Source organism: Ursus americanus, chromosome 33 (assembly GCF_024610735.1).
Source record: "Ursus americanus isolate L20-20 chromosome 33, mUrsAme1.1.p, whole genome shotgun sequence".
Classification (NCBI taxonomy): Eukaryota; Metazoa; Chordata; class Mammalia; order Carnivora; family Ursidae; genus Ursus; species Ursus americanus.
Genome location: NC_142159.1, coordinates 6,401,248 through 6,424,041, shown reverse-complemented (window position 1 = coordinate 6,424,041; position 22,794 = coordinate 6,401,248). Strand labels below are relative to the sequence as shown.

General features: G+C 54.9%; 2 protein-coding genes and 1 non-coding gene across 4 annotated transcripts; 2 read left to right on the top strand and 1 right to left on the bottom strand.

The window, feature by feature from the left end:
• The first annotated feature begins 273 nt into the window (after positions 1-273).
• HPCA (hippocalcin) lies at positions 274-8,538 on the top strand. Its single transcript, XM_045782529.2, has 4 exons — positions 274-339; positions 2,693-3,091; positions 7,335-7,440; positions 7,562-8,538. Exons 2-4 carry the CDS (start codon positions 2,714-2,716, stop codon positions 7,657-7,659), a joined length of 582 nt encoding a protein of 193 aa, XP_045638485.1. The 5' UTR covers positions 274-339; positions 2,693-2,713; the 3' UTR covers positions 7,660-8,538.
• On the bottom strand, positions 8,488-14,578 carry TMEM54 (transmembrane protein 54). 2 transcript variants are annotated; one of them, XM_045782528.2, is made up of 6 exons: positions 14,328-14,578; positions 11,746-11,939; positions 9,742-9,801; positions 9,409-9,597; positions 9,147-9,281; positions 8,488-8,768 (listed from the first exon to the last, which is right to left on the bottom strand). In XM_045782528.2, the coding sequence occupies exons 1-6, from the start codon at positions 14,341-14,343 to the stop codon at positions 8,694-8,696; spliced, it is 669 nt and encodes a 222-aa protein (XP_045638484.1). In that variant the 5' UTR covers positions 14,344-14,578; the 3' UTR covers positions 8,488-8,693. The 2 variants fall into 2 exon arrangements, with proteins under 2 accessions (XP_045638484.1, XP_087714387.1); XM_087858261.1 differs by lacking the exon at positions 14,328-14,578 and adding an exon at positions 12,775-14,180.
• A 7,216-nt stretch (positions 14,579-21,794) lies between these two features.
• Positions 21,795-21,954, top strand: LOC123782481 (U1 spliceosomal RNA). Its single transcript, XR_006776975.1, has one exon. It is a non-coding gene; the product is annotated as a U1 spliceosomal RNA (small nuclear RNA).
• The last annotated feature ends 840 nt before the right edge of the window (positions 21,955-22,794 follow it).

Sequence of the window (22,794 nt, the reverse complement as noted above, 5' to 3'; positions counted from 1 at the left end):
CGGGCTACCTGAGTCGAGATGCTGAGGAGATGGAGATCTCTGTCCTCCTCCCCCGGCGGGCGCTCCCTCGTGAGGGGGCCAGGGAAGTGAGGGCATCCCGTTCCCTCTCCCGGGCAGGGGCGGGGGCGGAGTCAAGCGCACCGCTCCCCCCGCCCCCGGCCTGGAGGGAAAGGGGAGGAACGGGGACCCCCCCCAGGGGAGGGGCTCCGGGCGAACGCCGCGGGGCGTCTCCCTGGCAGTCCCTCCCCCCGCCCCCCGCCCGCCCCTCCGGCCGCCTCTGCCGCCGCGCGCCGCAGCAGCGCCGCCTTCCCTGCGCAGTCGGTGTCTCCGCGTCGCTGGGTGAGTGGGGGCCGCTCCGGCCGGGGTTGGGGGATGCGGGGAGGGGGCAGCCCGGAGGGTGGGGGCCCCGTCGAGCCTCTCCAACCCCGCCGCTCCCGAGCCTCCCGGGAAGCCTGTCTCCGAGGGCGCGGGGAGAAGGGGGCTCCCCGGGGGGGGAAAAAAAAAAAAAAAAAAAAAAAAAAGCTCGGCGCTCTCCAGGGTCCTGACCTCCGAGTGGCCAGACGGGAGGAGTCGTGCTCCGGCCGCCTCGGAGCGCCCCCTCCAGGAAGGGCCGTGCGCCCGGCGCTTTGAAGCGTGGGCTCAGTGCGAGAGCTGGGGAGAGGTTTGGAGAGGGTCCCCGGGGTGAGTTTCTCAGGTCGAGCTGTGGGTCCTTCCCATTTGGGGGACTGGGGGTCTTTGCGGAGACAACAACATCTCCTGCCACCCTCGTTTCCAAGTCTCCCGATTGGGAGGGGCCGCTCTGAGGGTGGCAGGGAGGAGGGGGCACGGGAAGATCTCTCCTGCTCAGTGCATCTCTCTGCCCCCGCCCCGATGACCCAGTTCCTTGGACCTTGAGGAGGGGACTAAGGGACACACTCCTTCACCTCAGCCCCACGCATTTCCTCAGTCCCCTCCCACACACTTGTTCATTGGGTCCTCAGTCTGGGGCAGAAGAGGCTGCTTGAGAAAGGAGGGTCACCAACTTACAAAAACATGCATGTGACACACTGCTGAGGACACACACAAGTCCCCCAAATGGCCATGCAGGCACATCCCCTTCATACTGTGATGGGTGCATCCCTAGCCACATGCACATATATGGACTGAAACACACGGGAGTCAAATGCAATGCAGAAACCAGGGGCATACGTGCATACATGAACATAAGCCCTCACACACATGCTCATCCACATGTGCACAGAGCCTCGTGCAGATGCACACACACAAGGACCCCCCTCACTCTGTCTCACTACCAGCACCAAGCTGGGGGGAGGGATTCACCTGCATGCACCCCTCCATCCCTGCCTGGAACTGCCTGGCTGTCTCCTCTCCATTGCCTTCCCCTCAGCCCTCCACACCCTAACCTCCTACATAAAAAGGTAAGTATTGGGGGAGGGTTGTCTGGCCAGGGCTCTCCCTGGAAGAGAGACCCCTACTAGGTCTGAGAAGGGTTGCAGCTCCCTCTCCTGAGACCTGGAAGCACCCCTGGAAAGAAAAAGATGGCAAGGGTGCCTGAGGGTCCCACGTGCTGCTGGCCATGTGAGAGGTGTCGGCATAGGAGTTGGCTTGTGATGGCATGTGTGAGACATGTGGGGTCGTGGGCTGGTGTCTTGATGCACAGGGTATGGGAGCTGTTCGTGAGTGGTGCCGTGTGTCAGAACATGTGAGTTGTGGAGCAGAGGGAATGTGGTTGTGTGTAGAGGCATGGTGGCCCATGGGTGTCTGTGGGCTGGTATGTGAGTGGCATGGGGAGCCAGTGTGTGGATTTGGTGAGCTGAGGAACATAATACGTGTATTCATTTGTATATTGTCGTACATGAGTCTTGTGGCATCTGGGTCCACATAAATCATTTTTATTTAACATTTAGGTGGCAAATATAGGTGCAGGCATCATTCTAAGTGCTTCACATGTATTAAATTATTTAATCCCCACATTAACGAGGTAGGTACTATTACCCTCACTTTCCAGATGGGGCAGAGAGAGTATAAGGAACTTGTCTAAGGTCACCTGGCTGGTAAAAGAGCTGAGATTCAAACCCAGGTGGTCTGGCTCTGGTGCCTAGGTTAACATCTCCCTCATGCTGGCCTTTGTCAGGCACACGTGTGTGGGAGAGAGAGAACAGGTCAGCGTCTGGGCTGCAGGTGTATTTTGTAGCAAGCAGGCATACATGAAGCAATGAAGGAGCAGGAGGGAGGAGGGAGGACCAGAAGGCCTTTTGCACCTCCCTGGGCAACTCTGGGAGTCAGCCCTGTCACTCCATGGCTGCGTGACCTGAACCAGGTTATCTCACTTCCTTGAGCCTACCTTCTCATCCGTAAAGTGGGGCTAATCCCCAGACTTCACTTTGTGAGGGTGAAATTGTATACACCTGTGACAGCCCAGTGGCTGGTGCTGAGCAGGCCCTCAGTAAATGGGAGCCCCCCTCTCTTTCTCCGTCTCCTGGTCTGCTCCTTGGGAATGCGTAAGTTCTGGGGAGATGGTGTGGAGCAGGTCACAGAGGCAGCATGTGGGCTTTGGGCCAGCTTCTCTTTTTCCCTGGGTTGGATGAGAGGCCAGGGTGTCTGGTGTCTGGGGGGGCCTTCCTGGAGTGGTGTCAAGGGGCCAGGAGGGTCTGACCGTTCCTTTCTACCCTTGACCCCCTCGGGGACGCAGGTGGGACTTGGCTCGGCGGCCATGGGCAAGCAGAACAGCAAGCTGCGGCCGGAGATGCTGCAGGACCTGCGCGAGAACACGGAGTTCTCGGAGCTGGAGCTGCAGGAGTGGTACAAGGGCTTCCTCAAGGACTGTCCCACGGGCATCCTCAACGTGGACGAGTTCAAGAAGATCTACGCCAACTTCTTCCCCTATGGCGACGCCTCCAAATTCGCCGAGCACGTCTTCCGCACGTTCGACACCAACAGCGACGGCACCATTGACTTCCGGGAGTTCATCATCGCGCTGAGCGTGACCTCGCGCGGCCGCCTGGAGCAGAAGCTCATGTGGGCCTTCAGCATGTACGACCTGGATGGCAACGGCTACATCAGCCGCGAGGAGATGCTCGAGATTGTGCAGGTGGGCGCCTGGGCCCCTCAGCATGCCAGGCGCGGGGCCCGGCCGCCGGCACCCCCCATCCCTTTTTATCCTCTCAACAGCCCTTGTGGGTCGGTAGTGGGTCGGTTGTGACCCGTTTGAACGACCATTAGGAAATAATTTCCAATTTCAAGAAAAGTTGAGAAAACTCCCGTATATCCTTCACCCAGATTCACCAATTAACTTTTGCCATATTTGCTTTATCATTGTGTGCGGGCGTGCGCGTACTGCTTGTCATTCTGCACATGACCCTCTAACCCTGACTACATCGGGATGTATTTCTGGAGAACAGGGACATAGTCTTACATAACCCATAATATGATTATTAAAGTCAGGACATTTAACGTAGAAACAATGCTATTATCTAATTTATGGACCATATTCCAATTTTGCCAACTGTCTTGAAATGGCCTGTATAGCCCTTTTTACCCAGGTCCAGGATCACACATTGCATTCCGTCGTCCTGTCTCTTTAGTTGCCTTTAGTCTGTAACAGCTCCTCAGCCTTCGTCTTTCAAAACTTGACATTTCTTGAGAGTACAGGACAGTTATTTACTGTCAGGAGAAAATGGATGGTCGGAGGGGTGAAGACATTCGCCCAAGGCCACACAGCCCATGAGTGGACCACCTGGCTCCACCGTCCACTTTCCATCTGGATACCCAACCACCTTTCAACTGACTGAGGGCCCATTAAGAGCCTAGTACTAACTGGGATGTTTATATCCATGAGCCAGTGCATCCTTACAATAACTTCATGAGGCTCAGAGAGGTGATGTAACTTGCTCAAGGTCACAGAGCATGTAAGTGGAGTAAAGTTCAAGATAGCCATTACTCAGAGCTGCCCCTAGAAAGGGGTCTGACTTCCAATTCTGGAGTTGGCTTCAATTCTTAGATTTCTCATTTGTAAAATGGGGATGGTGATACTGACCTCACAGGGAGATTTAAGGATCTGATTTGAATGTCCTTTCCTAGTAAAAGTTTAAGTGTAACACAGGTTAGCTGTACCTCAGAAACCTTCCAGAATGCCCATCCCTTCCGCCTGTCATTGAAGTCCATCAGGGTTCTGGTGCTATTTTAACTATCCAGTTCCTCGTTCACTTTTTGCCTGAGCCTGTGTTTCTTCACCCAGAGAGTGGGGGATGTTAGCCCCCTACTTCACCAGGCTGTTGTAGGTATAGAGTGGGATAGGGGCTCCAGCAGAGGGTCCAGCATATAATTGTTACTTGGTAAATGTTAGAAGTTGTCAGTTACTCTTGTCTCCTCTGCCCATTCTCGACTCTAGCCAGAATGGCCTTTTCAACATCCTTGGGAGATGCCTCGTGTAATCCCACCGCAGAGCTTTGCACAAGCTCTTGCTCCCTTTCCTTTTGCCCCTCTGAATCCTTTCCCTCTGGTCCCTCAGCTCTGCTGCTTCCCCTTCCATCTCATGCAGTCCCTCCTGGATTCTTGCTTTGGCTTCTCTCTTGCTAAGCATCGGGGTCTGCTCTCTTGAGCTAGAGTACGATGTGGTGTCCTCCCCGTGCCTATCGTTAGGGGTAAAGCCTTAATGTCTGTCTGTGACTCCCATGGGCCAGGCATTAACTCTCTAGCTGAGGGATAGTGGGAAGTTCTGCGGGTCCTGGTGGAAGGGTTGGGGCAGGTGGGGTGGTGGAAAACCGCTCAGGGATTGGGCAGCAGCTGGCTACCCACCAATACGAGGGATGCTCACATTTTACCACTTAGTGTGGTTGCACTGGTAGAGACGGGTAAAGCTCGGCCCTGTGGGAGGTGCCAAGCCCAAGACGTCAGGCAAGCCAGCCTCATTCCTGGGGCATCCTCAGGACCCCTTCCTGGCTGGCCTCTGCTACCTAGGCCCTGATTTCCTTTATGGCAGCCGCACAGCCCGAGATGGCCAGTGCAGTCAGAGCTCTGCAAACCCCAGTGACAGATCAATCACAAGCCAGCTCCAGTGAAACAGTGAGTGCACAGCAATTGCAGACAATTAATTAGGAGGCCCAGGAGAGGGTTGTCATGAGCGGAGCAGTCACTCTCTAAGTCACTCGCCCATCCTTCTCAGGACCCAACCCTGTGGTCGGGTGGCGGGCACACGGCCAGGGAAAATGCTGCATCTTGGCCTCTCGGGGCTCCCACTCTGGTGGGAGAGAACAAGTGTGCAGCCCACACTGACTAGCTAAATGTGGCATCTGGGAGTCTAGGGGACTGAAAGGCAGGGAAGACCTGCGGATTGGTGGATGAGTAATGATGATAATATTAGCCGCTGTTTACTGACCACCTACTCTAGCCAGCTACTATTCCAACTATACACACGGTCTCATTCAATCCTCTAGGCAGTCCTCGTGAGAGAGATACGAGTAAACTGAGGCTCACAGAGGTTAAGGACTTGTCCGATTAAGTGATTAGTGGAACCAGGATGTCACTGCAGGGACACCTTCCTTCAAAGTCCCTGCTGGTCATCACCACCTGCAAGCATCTATCCAGCAGCTACGAAGGAGCAGATTCTAATTCAGTCTCTCACATCAATTCCCTTTCCACGCCTCCATTTCTTTTCTGGTAAATGGGGATCATGATACCTGCTCTTCAGGGCTGTTGTGAAGTTGAAAAATAATGCGTGTAAAGTACCTGGCCCATAGCAGGTGCCTGGTAAGTGGTAGCCAGTATTACTGTTCCAGGAGGAAGCTGTCCATTCTGGGAAACCCGAAAGGCGTGGAGGTGTTTGCTTGTGGCAGGGTCACCTACCACAGGGGAGGCCTGATGATGGAGAGGTCAGCAAGAACTGGAGCACCAAGTGCCTTGAGTTCCCAGGGCTGAATGGTTTGGACTTGGTAGAGAGAGCACTGAGAGGTGCCAAAGGCTTTTAAACGGTGGAGTCCCTGCCAGATGCCAGGCACTATGCTGAGTTCGGAGGATACGGGCACTAGCTAGATGTCCGTGATCTTTATCTGTAGGCCGGAGATTAGGAGCAACCCCACAAAGGCAAAATTACTTCCAGAGAGGTGTCCCCAAAGGAAAAGCCCAGGAGACTCTGGGCCAGCATATGGGCCTTGACCCAGTGGGGATCCGAGAAGGCCCCCCTAAGAAAGTGCCATGTAAGTTGCGTCCCAAGGAAGAGTGGGAGGCAGCAGAAGGAGCGTGGGGCAGCATCCAGAAGGAGCTGGGTGCACGGTGGGCCTGGAGGGAAGCCTGTGTGTGTGACGGGAACGAGGGGGCGGCCCATTGGGCTGAGGACGTGGCGGTGGAGATCTGTGTTTGGAAAGCTTTCAGAGGCAGCATGGGGGACAGACCTGAGGGAAAGAGGCCTGAAGAGACCAGTACGGAGGCTGGAGCCGGATCTAAGGCAAGGGACGTTTTTGGGACGGGAGAAGGGAGGCTTCTTGGTGGAGGTGTCGGCAGCAAAAAGCTGGAAGATTGGGGCGATCGGTCTGGTCCTTGAGTTCTGGGGCGCTGGGACCCAGCCTATCCCACAGGCCAAGCCCTACGGGCTCTGTGTACATTTAGCACAAATGCCCTCCTTCGCATAGCCTCCAGAGATCCTGCACGTGGCAGCTGCAGCTCTGGGCACAACTGAGCGCATGCTGTCCCCGCCCCTGGCAGATGCTTATTTGAGTTTATTTGCATAACGTCTCCGCCACCTCTGGGCCCAGCTGCCGCGGGCCCTCCAGCCCTTAGTGAGGCCCTGCGCCCCCTGCGGGCCACAGAGGCACCGCAGCCCAGTGTCACCTCCTCTTCCCAGCGCCCCCTGCAGGCCCCCGAGCGCCGGCCGCCCAGAGCCCCGAAGTTTCAGAAAAGCAGCGATAAGCCCGTACTTACCCTGGAGCCCGCGGCGCCCGGTGTTCTAGTCCCTTCGCTGCCTGGGCCCTGATATCCTCCAACATCTCTCCTGGCCCCCTGCACTCAGACACCCCCAAATTCTCTGTGCCCACTCAGAGCTTCCTGCTGCCCGTCCTTGGTACGTGCAGATTGCTCTGCCAGCATTGCCTTTCCCACTTGGCGCTCCAGGGGAACTTGGTCAGGGCCCGCTCCAATAGACCCCTCTTTTGGGAAGCCTTCCCAGACACTCCTTCCTGAGCCCCCCCCCCCCCGCCCTCCCAGGTCTCCTCCGTGACCACCTCTCCACCTCACCCAGGAGGAGCAGCAATCTTCTGCGAGTCTGGGGGCGGTTTTGGATGATGGGGGTGAGGGACTCGGGCGGGCTCCTCTCACTCCCTGCCTCCCCTCCCGCCCCTCAGGCCATTTACAAGATGGTTTCGTCCGTGATGAAGATGCCGGAGGACGAGTCGACCCCAGAAAAGAGGACCGAGAAAATCTTCCGCCAAATGGACACGAACAACGACGGTGAGGGGGCAGGAGCGGGGCGGGGCGGGCGCCACTCCCCCTTCCTCTCCCGCTGCCCTGCTCTGCCTCCCCTCGCTGCGCGGCCGCCTTCTCCCCCATCACTGCTCCCCTCGCCCCGCAGGCAAGCTGTCCCTGGAGGAGTTCATCCGCGGGGCCAAAAGCGACCCGTCCATCGTGCGCCTGCTGCAGTGCGACCCCAGCAGCGCCTCCCAGTTCTGAGCGAGAGGACCCAGGTTCCCCCTCCTCCCTGCCTTCACTGGCCCTCTCCCGGCTCTCAGCTTCCTCTCCCTTGTGTCTATCCAGCCTGGGGGTCAGACTGGGAACCCCCCAGGGCCTGCGCTCTGGGGTCTATGGAGAAGGGAACCCCGCAGTACCCCCGAGGCCCAAGCAAGCAAGCCGTTAGCACCGTCAATCCGAGAGGCAGTATCTCCCTTAGGCAACGATTGGGAAGGCTCTGGCTGGGTCTGCCCTCCCTCCCCCACCAGAACTTCAACCACTCTCCCCAGCCCCCACCCGCCCCCCGACCCACACGCAGCCTCAAGCTCCTCCCCCAACCACCGGGCAAGCTCCCCAACCCCCACCGGGCCCTTGTAGCTCTCAGTCAGGGCGGAGGGGGGAATCATGCCCAGGTGAGGAGGCTGTCTTCATTTGGAAAGGAGAGAAGATTCCAGAGGTGTGGGGGTTTGAGGAAAAAGCTTCCTTGAGCCATCCTTTCCCGCAGGAGGGCCTCAGCCCTTCCTGTTCCACTGCTGTTGTTGACCCTGGAGGCCGGGATGCAAAAGGAAAACCTCCGAGTTCCAGCCTCCCAGCTGTGGGTCCCATGAACCCCCACCTGCCTTTCTGCACTTGCATGAACACAGACCCACTGAGCCCTCTGTGTATTTTTCCTCTCTTAGACACACACACACACACACACACACACACACACAGGCCCACGGATGGGCAGACACACCCAGAGCCCCACCCACAGCATCCTGTGTGGGAAAGCAGCACAGCCCCCTCCCCCCGCCCCCCAAGTCCCCTCCCCTGCTGCATGCATCCACGTGGAGCATCTCTGTTCTTTTTAATAACTTCAGAATAAAGTCTCATTTCAGTGCAGTGGGCTGGGGAGCTGAGGGAGGGCGTGGAAAGCCCCACTGGGGTCCCTGAGTGACCAGGGAGCCCTCTGGGGCCTGCTCCAGGAACCCCGGCCTGGTCACAGAGTAGGGTTGTAGGGCCCTAGTGGTCATGGGGCCTGGATCGGGCGTCAGCGCTCAGAGGGTCAGCAGCTCGGAGCTGGTGCAGCTTAGCAGGTCACGGCCCTCCACGGGCTCTGGGCTCTCCTGCGTCTGCGGAGACACAAGAGAGTGTCAGGGTCTGGGTCTGCTCCTCCAGGACACCTAGGGAGGAGGGGAGGGATGCGAGGATCTCCGGGGCAAAGGGGTATCACTACTCCCTCCCATACAAGAGCCAGGCCATACCCTTGGAGTGCCCCCAGTGTGAGCCCAGATACCGCCCCCCCAAGACTCATCCTGGCCCTTGGGGGAGCCGGGTTTCAGCTGTGTGACCAAGCTTCTCCCTTTTGTCCTGGGGAAAAAACTTTTGCCCCATTTCTCAAGGCAAGGGCCCCATACAGAGGGGGTGGGGGCAGATCAGCCTGGGCTCCCCAGCAAGGGCTCCCAGAAATATGGGGAGTCAGGGCCGATGGAGGGGGTGGCAGGCCTTACCATGGGGTGGCTGCTTTTCCCCCACCAGGGCCTCAGTTCCAGCAGCTGGTGGGCGAGCTGGGAGCAGCGCACTGCAAACACGCTCTCTGCCACGCAGAGCACTAGCGAGAGGCCCCAGAGGCACAGGCTGGAGCTCTGTGGGGACACAAGGGGCAGGATGGGGGGGTCTCCAAGAACCCTTCCCACCTCTGATGAGCACCTGGGTGTCACCGCCCCCACCCCCCTCCCCACGCCCCCTGCCATCCCCGGCCTAAGCACTCACGTAAATGCGTGTGGGGTCGAAGGGACAGTCGGGCACCAGTACCAGCAGTTCGGGGCTTCCAAAAGTGCAGGCGGCCAGCAGTGCCCGGCCCTGGGTGGCAAAGGTCACGGCGATCGAGGCCAAGAGGCCCAGAGCACAGGTCAGAGACAGAAGAGCACAGGCCACGCTCGAGCTAAACACTGTCCAGCGCTGGATGGGGGAGGCCACTGGTCAACAGATGGCAGGCTTGGCCCCCATGGGGTCAGCCTTGCTCCCTTCAGGCAGGCCAGGCCCTTGGGGGTGGCCGCTGCCCCTCCGCTACCCCTACAGCCCCTCCCAGGAGGAGCCACATACCAGGGGAACACTGGGGAGGTAGCGGGACAACACGATGGCTGCAATGCCTGAGGCGATGACCTGTGGGGAAGGACAGTGGGCAGGGGGTCAGGGCCACTCTCCAACAAAGACTCCACTGACGCCAACTCTGGCCCTCCCAGCACAGCCCCTCGCCCCGGCTCTGCTTTGGCCTCACTACCTTGACCTGCACAGAGGCACTGCCTCCCCACGGTCCAGTCCTGAAGAGACGTTTCTAATACCCGATAACTCCCTGCCTACAACCTTCCGTGACTCCCCACTGCCTCTCAGACAGGCTCCTGTGTTGCCCAGGGCTGCAGGGCCATGTCACAGGATATATGACAGGTCTCCCTGGAGTGGAAAAGATTTTGGAAGAAACTAAGTAACTCAACTGGCAAGAAACTAAAAAAGAAATTGTTATTTAACAAGTCAGAAAAACTTGTGGCGTAGGGGCGCCGGGGTGGCTCAGTCAGTTAAGCATCCGACTCTTGGTCTCAGCTCAAGTCTTGAGCTCAAGGTCCTGAGTTCAAGCCCCGTGTTGGGCTCCATGTTAGGCATGGAGCCTACTTAAAGAAAAAATAAGAGAGAAAATGTTATGGAGTAGAATTCTATGTGTCGGGCCCATGGGAGGCAGGCCGTCTGATGGGGATCCAGCAGTGAAGGTCTTGAATTCACCAAGTGGACCAAGTAAGTGCCTCAACCTGTTGGGGCCGAGCCCCACGCTGCGGGATGAGCTCACAGAAAGGACCCTTGCTTTGGTGTCAGACACAAATAGTTTCAACTCCAGCTTGGTTTCTTTGTATCAGCAGGGCGTTGGGGGAATCCCCAGTGTGGGTTCCCCCTCTGGAAAGTGGGGATAGTCGTGTTGCCGGAAGCAGGGAGGATTAGCTGACAGAATGAGGGCAAAACTGAAGGGGTGTGGCCTGGGGCCCATCCTTGGTGGATCTCCTAACCCCGAGCTCACCTCACCGCTTTCCCTGACTTCCTTACAAGGCTGGTGAGAGGCATGAACCACAGTCACAACGCCAGGGGACACCACGCACATCTCTGTGGCCCAGCCCTGTGTCACTGACTGAGGCTCTCCTGCTTGCTGGGCCTGCGAGCTTCATTCACCCAAGCCTTGGGGACAGCAGGCTGTTCAAGCTTCACTTTGTAGAGGACAGAACAGACTCACAGACAGAAATGTCCCTCAGCCAGGAGATGGCAGAGATGGAACTCCAGACTTTGATGTAGGGAGGTTGCCCAAAGGCTACGCCATCTCGGCTAACAGGTGGGAAAGAGCTTTCTGACCTTGAGACTACCAGGCCCCTTCATTCGTCTCTTCCTCCAACAGGTCCTGGCATCCAGGCCTAACCATGGCCACCATTCATTGAGCACCTACCATAGACCAGGCCTCATGCTGAGTTCCTGGCAAGCTGGTTTTTTCAATGTCTTCAGAATAGCTCTTAACCATTCCCACCTCCACACCTTTGCCTCTGCCATTCTCTGTATTTGGAATGTCATCCCAGCTTCCGCTCCTTGCTGGCTCCAGCACGCCTCAGATCTGGGTTATGCTAATTACAGCCTACCTTTGAACTCCTACTCATCCATCAATACCCAGCTCAGGGGCCTCCACCTCTGTGAACATTCCTGGACCCTCCCAAGCTGAGCTGATGCTCCTTCCCTTTGTCCAGCACTGCCTTCAGCACTTCCCCTCGTCCTGATAATCCTAGCTCCCGCTAGTGAGCGCTGACCGGGCGCCCAGATCCCGGGACCAGCGCTTTGTGGGGACGATCTCATTCATACTCACCGGGACCCTCTGAGGTGGACTCTGTGACCTGCCCCCTGTTCTAGACTAGGCAGCTGAGGCAGAGAGAGAGGCTGAGAGACTGTTCCGGTTGGTAAGGGGCAGAGCAGAGGGCGTGGGGCGCTCTCCTTGCTCACCCCAGGCTCTGGGCGGGGACTCATCAAAGACCTTTCAAGCCCCCTGCACTCCCTCGCGCCAGCCCCCTCCAGGCCCGGCCGTACCACGATGGCCGACGTGACGGACAGGATGTTGATCACGAGGTACTGCAGAGCCACGGCGTCGTGCGGACCAGCCACGTAGCGCAGCACGGTGCCGTGGAGGAGGGCGGCCACAATGAAGCTCACGTGGCCCAACACCACCAGCACCAGCCCTGTCTTCATCAGCACCCTCCGGAAGTCCCCCACACTCAGGCCACCTGGGGGGCACAGCCATGTCAGGGCCACAGGGGGCGGGGGGGGGGGAGAGCCTCTGGCAGAGGAGAAGACCCAGGCCCTGGGAGGAGTAACGGACACTGGGCTCTAAGTCTGTGTCTGGATGACTTGGGGTCAGTAACTTGTCTGGAGCCTCAGTTTCCTCACTTGGGAAAGGGGTTCACAGTGCCTTCATGAGAGTCTTCGGAACTCTAAGGCTGGGAAAGCACACGGGTGGTACTTAATAAAGGGTCGCAGTCCGCGTGAGTGCTTAGGGTCCCGAGTGGCAGGGCCACGCCTTGAACCAGGGTCTCTACCTCCAGACCCATGGTCTTTCTGCTAAGCTCCCCATCCACTGGTTTATTCATTCAGGAGATTGTTACACAAATGTTCCCTCGGTGCCTGCTCTGTGCCAGGCTCTAAAGCACCACAGTGAGTTTGACAGTCACTGTCCAGGACCCAAGGAGCCCCTCGTTCATGGAGCAGGGACCAGGTCCTGCTTGGGATTCACTTTGGGGTATAGAGCTGGGCACACAGTAGAAAATCAACTCACAATTGCTGGACTGACTTGGGGGCAAGAAACTCAAGCCTCTGAGTATCCATTTCCTCATCTTTAAAATGGGAAGAATAACCCCCGTCTCCCAGCAGGGGAGGGGGTCCCATGAGGAGATAGTGGGGGAAGGAGAGAAGGTGGGTGGGGCATAGTGGATGGGTGCTGGGAAAAGCAAGCTCGTGGTGCAGGGGCCCTGGACCAGGACAGGGCAGATGGGGGAGGCTGGGGTCAAAAGAACACCAAAGACACATATGCAAATTCCCTGAGTGGCCAAGTGGCTACCAAGCCCCTAACTGCACACCCCAGGGATAGGGAGCCCTCTTCCTTGGGCAGCTCCGGCTGTTCCATATCTGCCCTCTGTCCCCTGTGGGTCCTGGCTCTGCCCCTGAGGACACACACCATGCTAGCGCCCTGGCCCTGTCAGCACCCTCATTCCAGTCGGCTCTGGGAGACCGGGAGACTAGCCAGGCCCCCGACTAAGCAACCTCCCTTCTTTGTTCAGCTCTTCCCAGTGGGACCCATGAATCCCTTCTTAGACCTCAGTCTCCCCATCTATGGCAGAGAGGGTTGGATCATATTTCATATATGGGAGCCCTGTAGCTAAAAGAGATTAAAAAAAGAGAGAGAGAGAGAAAGGAAAGAAAGAAGGACGGAAGGGAGGAAGGAAGGGAGGGAAGAAGGGATCATTCCTTGGGGGCCCTGTGCCAAGAGGCAGTCCCTAGGGAGCAGGGAGGATAGGGCCACTGTCACCGTCCCTCGGTGTGACCTTGCTATATATAAACTGAGGAGGGGCTGGTCTAGCTGTCTCTGAGACCCCTGAGCCTGCAGGGCCCTTGAGCTGGAGGTCTGGGAGCAGAGGACAGATGATAGGCTGGACGGGAACTGTGGAACTGGAATGACACTGCGAAGATTAACTTCCAGCCAAACAGGAAGGTTCGTTCCAGGGGCCTGACCCACCTCACCCCATCCACCCACCTACCCGGAGGCCCAGACACCATCTGGCTCAGGGTTGGGCTCATGAACACAACCACATCCTAGGACCAAGACTTGGTCAAACCGGGGACTCCGTGCCAGTGTGGGGCTGTTCCTGGAGCTCTGGACCAAGTCTCAGGGCTGTCCTGGCCTGTTTCTGGGGGACCATTCTTAGAGCACTTAGCAGTGTGGTCGGCAAGGTGGTAAGCACCTCACTCTTAGAGCTCACTGCTTCTGACAGTAGTCCCCGCAGCTGGTGCTACCATCCCCATTTTACAGATGAGGAAACTGAGGTTCACAAGGTCTCTTGGCTGGTGAGTGGGGAGTCCCCAGGTCCGTCTGATGCCCAAGAGCAGCACCACCGTGCGTAGGGAGTGAGGGGAGAGGGCACATCCGTCCCACTCTGTCTGGATCCTGCGTGCTAAAGGCCCTTCCATCCCCGCCTGATTGGAGGAGCTGAGGATTGGAAGTGGGAACCTTTTGCAAGGCTGAGGAGGTGAAAGGGCAGGGAGCCTCGGGCTCAGAACTCTCTGGACCCTGGATCTCTCTCCCTCTGCTCTCCCTTCTGCCCTCTGGGCAAGGTGCAAGCTGCTCTCTCCAGCGACTCTCCTCCCCCAGCTTGGGGGTCCTTCCTCCGCAAGAAAGGAAAGTGGGACCAAAGGGCGGAGGCGTTACCGCACCTCGATAAGATACCAGCAGCCCTCCTCCCTCCACCTCCCTGCTGGGGAAACTGAGGCCGAGAGCGGCAAGTGACCCGGCGAGCAGGCGGCGCGGACCCCGGGGTTCCGGGCTCCGGCCACGGCGCTCCGCCCCCGCGGGAGGATCTGGGGCGGCGGGGGGCCTCGCGGGCCGTCCCGCCGCGGCTCACCCAGGCGCAGACACATCTCGGCTCCCGCGCGGGCTCTCCGCGGCCGTTTCAGCGGGGCTCCGGGTGCTGCGGCCGGCGGGGCCCCGCTCGCATCCCGGTCCGCAGCCTCGGCGCCGGCCCGCCGCCCGCGCCGCCCGCGCCGCGCCTCCTTCCCGCCCGGAGCCGCGGGCTCGTCGGCGCCCGGCCCGGCCTCCCTTCCCGTCACCCCCTGGGCGGCCCAGCCCCGGGAGGGCCCTGGCGGCTCGTTTGCATCCCGGGCCGGTCCGACCGGCTGGGCAGCCCTTCCTGGCCCGCCCGGCTGAGTCACGGCGCTGGCCCCACCCACCCGGCCGCCTGCCTCGGCATCTCCAACCCCCCCCCCCGGCCCCCCCCCCCAGCCCACCCCTCTGCAGTGGTTCCATTGCACCGATGACCACTGAGGCTCCGAGGAGCTGCGGTCCTCCGGATGGGGGCCGTGTGCATGTGGGCTGTGGCTGTCGTGACCTGGTGGGCTCCTGGACAGGGCAGCCCCAGGGTGAAGATTGAGAATCTACTTCTTTCTAGAAGATGGGGAGGGGCAGCCGTGGTGGTGCAAGAGCCCTGCTTGGGGAACCAGAGTCTGTCCCTGACTTACTGTGTGACCTCAGGCAAATCACTTTCCCTCCCTGGACCTTAGTTTTACCGGGCAAAGAAGAGGCCCTGTCCTGGGAGGCTTCTGTCCTCTGCGCTGAGCAAGGCGCTTTATTTCTCTGCCTCGGGGGTCTCTGTTCTCTCCTAGGAAAATCAGGGATAACCATCGCTCCCCTTTAAAGCCCTGGTGAGACAAAAGGAGATACAAAAATGAGATGAGAAAACACTTGGGAAATTCTCTAGAGTACCTTCAAAGACCAAGTGTGGACTCGCAGGAACACACAGTGGGAGCTTTACTTATCCTGGTTACTGGTTACTGAGCACTTTAATGTGCCAGGATGGACCCCTGCCCACCCCTGTTTCCTCCTCAGCATCTAGAAGGGGACTCACCCAAGAGCACCCAGCCGGAAGTAGTGGAGTAAGGGGGAACCCAGATTCCCATTCAGGTCTCTGAGGCCATGCTCCCCAGTGTGGCCGTGCTGTGGCTGCCTCCTTGGGCTTTCTCATTCCTCAGGCCTCGGAGCAGACTCTGGGAGGCACTTAGGTGGTATCTGGGCAGCATCAGTTCATGGTCTGCACCCCCACCCCACTGGGCAGTGGCCTTAAGGGCAGGGAATGGCTTGCTGCATGGAGCACCGGATATCCACTGAATGTGTCCCCTCCTGCACACCATACTGGTGCCAACCGTGTGCCCTGTGTGTCAGACCCCCGGGCAGCACACACAGAGCCTCTGCAGTTTGGAGGACGTTGACACCAAAGGAGGGAATGGAGTCATCGGACACTGGGGCTGAGGAGCCCCCTGGGGTGTTGGCCACAGTCAGGCAGGCTTGTCTGATAACCCCTCAGCAGACATGCTTCCCCGTTATCTGCTGTCTGAAGGGGGACCATGCCCAGCAGGGGCAGAGTGGGGAGAAAGACTTGCAAGGTGGGAGGCAAGACGTGGGCAGGACAGGAAGCCCTTGGGCTGACCCTCTCCCGGGCTGGCATTTGAATTTTTATGTCCTGAGAGAAAGCCTTTCAGCAGGGCAGTGGGGCAGTGCTTATCCACATTGTAGGGGTCAAACACTTGCATTTGTGACCCAGCCATTCAATTTCTAGGTCTTTATCTTACACAACAAAAAGCGCAAAGATGGGCAATGCACGTTTAACGATGGTTTTGGACGAGCTGTTCCCAACAGCAAGCAATAACACCAAAGGGACGACCAAGAGAGGGGTGGCCCCCAAGGAGAGGGAGGGAAGGATTTTGCTTTTTGTTTTACACGGGGCTATATTGTAGGAGTCGTACAAAGTACCTTGATTCATGTCTTGCTTTTGTTACAAAGAGAGAAAGAAAAGGCCCCCTTACACCACCACCCTGCCCTGCTCCACCAACAACTTCCTGCTGACACGGGCCACCTCCCAGGGGCTGCCCTGGAGAGCCCATGTGGTCCCTGCAATGCCAAATCTCCTGTGTGTGAGCGCGCGTGGCCTGTCCGTCCGTGTCAGGCAGTTCCCTTGACACTGAGCCCATCTGGGCCTTCTGGGAGTTAGGCTGGGACCCAGACCTCTTTAATGTCTCCGCTTTCAGATGCAGAGATGAGGGTTCTCTCTTTTCATCCTTGGAACGATACTGAGTTCAAGGTTATTACCCTGTTTTATTTATTTATCTATCTATCTATCTATTTATTTATTTATTTATTTATTTATTTTTAAAGATTTTATTTATTTATTCAACAGGATAGAGACAGCCAGCGAGAGAGGGAACACAAGCAGGGGGAGTGGGAGAGGAAGAAGCAGGCTCATAGCAGAGGAGCCTGATGTGGGGCTCGATCCCACAACGCCGGGATCACGCCCTGAGCCGAAGGCAGACGCTTAACCACTGTGCCACCCAGGCACCCCTATTACCCTGTTTTAAAGATGAGAAAATTGAGGCCCTGACAGGTAAAAGGCTTTTCAAAGATCACACAGCAGGGACGCCTGGGTGGCTCAGTCAGTTAAGCGTCTGCCTTTGGCTCAGGTCTTGATCCCAGGGTCCTGGGATCAAGTCCCACGTCAGGCTCCTTGCTCAGCGGGAGTCTGCTCCTCCCTGTCCCTCTGCCGCATCCCCTGCTTGTACTCTCTCTCTGACAAATAAATAAAATCCTTTAAAAAAAAGATCACAGAGCATGTATCCGTGGTGGGGCTGAGGCTCGTGTGCCTGTGAAGACCGCTTATGAGTGGGGGAGGGGACCTTGGGGTGGGGTGGGGGGAGGGGAGTCCCAGCCTCCAGGAATGGACCTTCTCTCTGAGACGGCTGAGGAGGTGAATTGCCCATCTGTCTCTCCCCAGGTTCCCAGCCATGGCCCAGCCTTAGCTGCCTGAGGTTATTTCCATGTGTCTTCCTTATTGCCAAGTGACCAAAGTCCAAGCCACCCAGGGTCCCTGGCCTCTACCCCACCCTTCTGCGCAGTGGCCTGGGCTTCTGCGAAGAAACCTAGGCCAAGCTCTGGTCCCTTGTCCTCTACCAACTCACTGTGACATCCTGGCAGCTCACTGCCATCCCCGGGCCTCAGTTTCCCCATCTGTCAAATGGGGATAATGATTGATCTCTGAGGTGTAAATGACTTGTGAGACATGCTAGTGCGTAGAAAGCTGGCCAGAGGAATGAAAATAGAATTCCCCCTCTTCCCGGAACATTTAACAGCAGGCGTGGCCCAGCACTGCAGGCTGGGGCTTCCCAGGGCCCGGCCTCGCTGCTGGGCTGCTCTGCTGGAAAGGGGGTTCAGGCCCCTCTGTCCCTGTGCAACTCCTCCTCACCGTAAAAAAGCTCTTCCGCCTGATTATTCGAACGATTCCTCCACGTAAACGAAACCATCAGGCACAAAGCTGCCGTCTTCTGCTCTAGGTGTGAGTATAGACGTGTGCAAGCCTACGATGGGTGTGTGTGTACATGTGCGTGAAAAAACCCAATGATGGTGCTCATCTGAGGGGAGGAGAGACTCACAGGGGACTTGGGCACACTTACAGTGGCAGATTCTAGATGCTATGAACAGGGGCGTCTGTTATTTGTATTTTTTCCCAATCTTTTACGTTTCTACAAAAAAAAATCATTGTAGGAAACTTGGAGGAAGTAACAGGAAAGAGTAAAGAAGAAATCGGAACCACCCACACTCCTCCCTGCCCTCACGGACAACCCCTGCTCGCACTTGGGAGGGTTTTCTCCTGTGTATGTATGTCACTTTCTCTCTCTCTGGGACTCCTGCCCCCGGGCTCTACTCTGCCAGCCCTTCTCGTCCCGCTGACCTAGTGTGCTCCCGGTCACCCCCCTCCATCCAGCAAGGGCTTGGGTTTCAGAATTTCTGTCCGGTGATCTGTCCTAATGTCCTGCTCATCGATGCCGATGACCCGCTGACAGCCTTCCTTGACCTCCGCAGTGACCTTCATTGGGACCCCATCGTGCTCTCCAGGGCCAAGGCTTGAATGGGCTGCTCTGGAACCCCAGCCTCAAGGGTCCCACCAGGGCCCCTCCTGCGGCATGTCTGTCTTCTGCCTCCCAGTGCCTCGTCCGCTGACTTCACAGAGGCCACTGGCTCATTCTCTCTCCTTCTGTTCAGTCAGTCCCTCCCGGCCGCTTGTCCAGCGAGCCTGCTCCACAAGGCTGAGCACCCGAAGGCCAGGGCTGGGGTCCGGGTGAGGAATGCGAAGCCGGACTCGGACTTGGGGAGGAGAGGGGAGATTTGAGGTGTTTCTCCTCCTCCCAGGGGCGCCTCCAGCTCCACATGGACCCCACTCCCTCCCTCATCATCGCCCTTTCAGCTAATGCTTCCCCACCAGCCCCTAAACACACCCCAGTCTCTTCTATCCTGTCTACACCTCCTCCCCTCGACTCCCTTTACATTTCGAGTTACTTCTTTTTCGTGTCCTTTCCCTTCCCTTCCGAACTTCTGGAATGAATTATCCTTCTGTGCTGCCTCCATCTTCTCAGCTACCCCCTCCTCCTTGTCCACAGACAGCACCGTGGTTCAGCCCTCTGCTGGGAGAGCCCGGTCTAGACCACCAGCGCTTTCCAACTCGGTGAACCCAAGAGAAGCGGTTCCATGGTTCCACGCAGGGCTGGTTGTTAACAGCCGCTCCCCCTGCACTCCGCACACTGGTTCTTCCTGCCTCTTCCTTCTCAGTCTCCTTTGTGCATGTCTGGTTTTTTACTTTATTTTAATTCCAATACAGTTAATATACAGTGTTCTATTAGCTTCAGCTGTCCAATATAGTGATTCAACAATTCTATACAGTACTCAGTGCTCGTCAGTGTTCTTTTAACCCCCATCCCCTATTCCCCTCTGCCCGCACCCACCTCCCCTCTGGCAACCTCTAGTTTGTTCTCTGCAGTTAAGAGTCTGTGTTTTGGTTGGTCTTTTTTTTTCTTTGTTCCTCTGTTTTGCTTCTTCTTTTTTTTTTTTAAAAGATTTTATTTATTTATTCGACAGAGATAGAGACAGCCAGCGAGAGAGGGAACACAAGCAGGGGGAGTGGGAGAGGAAGAAGCAGGCTCCCAGCGGAGGAGCCTGATGTGGGGCTCGATCCCAGAACACCGGGATTACTCCCTGAGCCGAAGGCAGACGCTTAACCGCTGTGCCACCCAGGCGCCCCCTCTGTTTTGCTTCTTAAATTCCACATATGAGTGACATCAACAGTATTTGTCTTTCTCTGACTGGCCTGTTTTGCTTAGCATTATACTCTCTAGTTCCAATCATGTTGTTGCAAATGGTCCTTTGTGGACTTTTTGTGATCTGCTCTACCTTTTATAAATTTTTAAAAGATTTATTTATTTATTTGAGAGAGAGAGAGAGACAGGGAAAGAGCACAGGGGGAGGGGCAGAGGGAGAGGAAGAGAATCCCAAGTAGACTTCCCGCGGAGCGCAGAGCCTGATTCTGGGTCAGTCTCATGACCCCGAGATCATGACCTGAGCTGAAATCAAGAGTCGGTCGCTTCACCGACTGAGCCACCCAGCGCCCTGGGCTCTACCTTTAATTATTGGTAATCCTCGGCATCCCTTCTGCTTCCCTTATTGCTCCCACTGGTGGGTTCGTGTCATCTCTTGGCTCTCCTTTTATATGATGATTCTCAAATCACTGCTGGCCAGACTACATTCCCCTGAGCATTAGACTCAAATATCTAGGTGCCTGACCTTTCTGCCGGGTGTCGCAGTCATCTCAACCTCAACGTGTACCATTTGATCATTTCCTCTTTTCTCCCAAGCTGCTCCTTGTGTATTTTCTGTCTCAGTCGGTGGCATCACAGGGTACCCAAGCCAAAAACCTGGGAGTCATTCTTTACACTTTGCTCTCTTCCTCCATGGAGTCTATCATCAAGTCCTTCTGAGTTACGTCATAAACGATTCTGTAACAGGTGCTTTCCTCTTTGTCCCTACTACTACTGCCCTTGCTCAGCTAGCACCTCTTAGCCCCCAGTTGTTTTTCCATGCACCGCTGAGTAATCTTCCTAAAGTATCAATTAGATTATGTCACTCGTCTCCTTAAAATCAGTAACATAAAGAAAATTTAAAAGACATAAATAAATTGAAAGCCATCCTGGTTTCATGGATTGTAAGACTTGATATTGTTAGGATGGCAATTCTTCCCAGCCGATCTACAGATTCATTGCAATCCCTATTGAAATCCAAGCTTCCGCCGCCCTTGTTTTGCAGAAATTGACAAGATGATCCTAAAATTCACACGGAAATGCGAAAGATCTAAAATAGCCAAAACAATCTTGAAAAAGAAACAAGTTGGAAGAGTCATACTTTCAAATTTCAAAATATACTACAAAGCTACAGTAATCAAGACGACATGAGACCGGGCATAAGGATAGACATATAGGTCAATGGGATAGATTTGAGAGTAAAAACATATAAAGAAACCAGAAATAAACCAGAAATAAAAATACAAACGTGGTCAATTGGTTTTGACAAGAGTACCGAGGTGATCTAAGGAGCCACCTGGGTGGCTCATTTGGTTAAGCACCTGACTCTTGATCTCAGCTCAGGTCTTGATCTCAGGTCATGAGTTCAAGCCCCACATTGCGCTCCACGCTGGGGATTGAGCCCACATCGGGCTCCCCGCTCCTTCTCATGCTCCCCCTGCTTGTGCTCTCTCTCTCGCTCTCAAATAAATAAAATCTTAAAAAAAAGAATAGAATGACTTGATAAAACAGTAAAAATTATTAACTGTATTAAGTCTCTACCCTTGAGTATACTTCTTTTAAATATTTTGACAGAGTAGGAAGAATTCTGCTAGATGCCTAAGTACCATGGTTGTCTCAGGAAAAGCACTTGTATTGTTTGAGTTGCAAGCTGACCTAGCTGGTAGTTGTAAGTTCAACACCATTTCTACCCAAAAGAAGGATCTAAAGACACACCACGATTATGCAAATAAATATATATATGCATATATATGTATATATATATATATTTTTTTTGCCGACATTTTCTCTAAAATAAAAGAAATAAGTTGATCAATTCAAGGGGGAAAATTGACAATATTTGCTGCTAATAATAAAATTTCCGTTTTTGAGTGAAAATTAGCCTTTTGGAATATTTGTATCGACCACTGTGAGCTTAGTGGCTTCCCAACACTTAGAGACTTTCTGATAAGATCCATGGTGACATTAACGAATATGATTTTTTTATATTATATAATAATATGTCGACATTTGGAAGATCTGTATGGTATAGTTCACTGAACTCTATATTCCAAGTGTTACAAAATCATTCATGGATAAAAGATGCACTCAAAGTACAAGATAGACCAATGTATTTTAATTTAACGAAAAATTGACTGGTTTTAGATTCCACACTGAAACTAAATTTTACTTTTGGTATAATATCAAAGAGAAATATCCACATACTTACCAGGCAGGGAAAAACCATGACCATGAAGGTGTTTTCCTGGAGCGAGACCGTCCATTGCACTCTGGGTGTGATGACCTTTTTGATTTCCCCAAATGTGGGAGACTTGCTTGCATAATTTATGGTAGAGGGGATTGTGTTCATTTTCTTCCCTTTACAAAAAAAAGAGGAATATCTACAGTTATCTGAAAAGGCTTTTTTTTTTTAAGATTTTATTTATTTGACAGAGATAGAGACAGCCAGCGAGAGAGGGAACACAAGCAGGGGGAGTGGGAGAGGAAGATGCAGGCTCCTAGCAGAGGAGCCCGATGCGGGGCTCGATCCCAGAACCCCGAGACCACGCCCTGAGCCGAAGGCAGACGCCTAACGACTGAGCCACCCAGGTGTCCCCTGAAAAGGCTTTTAAAAATAATCCTCCTTTTTCCATTTTTATATCTGTATGAGGCTGAATTTTGTTCATATATTTCAACTAAAACAACATATCTCAACAGATTGAATAAAGAAGCAGATATGGGAATCTAGCTGCCTTTTATGGAGCCAGACATTAAAAGAGATTTGCAAAACTGTCAAACAATGTCATTCTTTCCACTAATTTTTTTGATTTGGAAAATGTAGTTATTTTTCATTGGAAAGAGTGTTGTTTATGTTAACATTAGTGGGTTTATTATTTTTATTTTTAAATAAGTAAGTGTATTTTTAAAACTTCATTTTTTATTTTTATGGTTTTTTTTAAAGAGTTTATTTACTTATTTGTCAGAGTGAGAGAGGGGAGAGCACAAGCAGGAGAAGTGGCGGGCAGAGGGAGAAGTAGGCTCCCCGCTGAGCAAAGAGCCTGATGTGGGACTGGATCCCAGGACCCTGACATCATGACCCGAGCCGAAGGCAGACACCTAGCTGACTAAGCCACCCAGGTGTCCTTAAAACTCTTAATTTTGATTCAAATATGGCAAACATCAGTAATGTAACCCATATAAACAAAAGGTTTTTCGGGTCTT

Coding starts and splice junctions, on each gene's coding strand:
- HPCA (XM_045782529.2), top strand. CDS start 2,714: ATGGGCAAGCAGAACAGCAAGCTGCGGCCGGAGATGCTGCAGGACCTG. Junction 3,092..7,334: donor AGATGCTCGAGATTGTGCAG/GTGGGCGCCTGG, acceptor CCCGCCCCTCAG/GCCATTTACAAGATGGTTTC. Junction 7,441..7,561: donor AATGGACACGAACAACGACG/GTGAGGGGGCAG, acceptor CTCGCCCCGCAG/GCAAGCTGTCCCTGGAGGAG.
- TMEM54 (XM_087858261.1), bottom strand. CDS start 12,889: ATGGTGTGTGTCCTCAGGGGCAGAGCCAGGACCCACAGGGGACAGAGG. Junction 11,940..12,774: donor CCTGGGGTGTGCAGTTAGGG/GCTTGGTAGCCA, acceptor TGTGCCCCCCAG/GTGGCCTGAGTGTGGGGGAC. Junction 9,282..9,408: donor TCGACCCCACACGCATTTAC/GTGAGTGCTTAG, acceptor GTGTCCCCACAG/AGCTCCAGCCTGTGCCTCTG.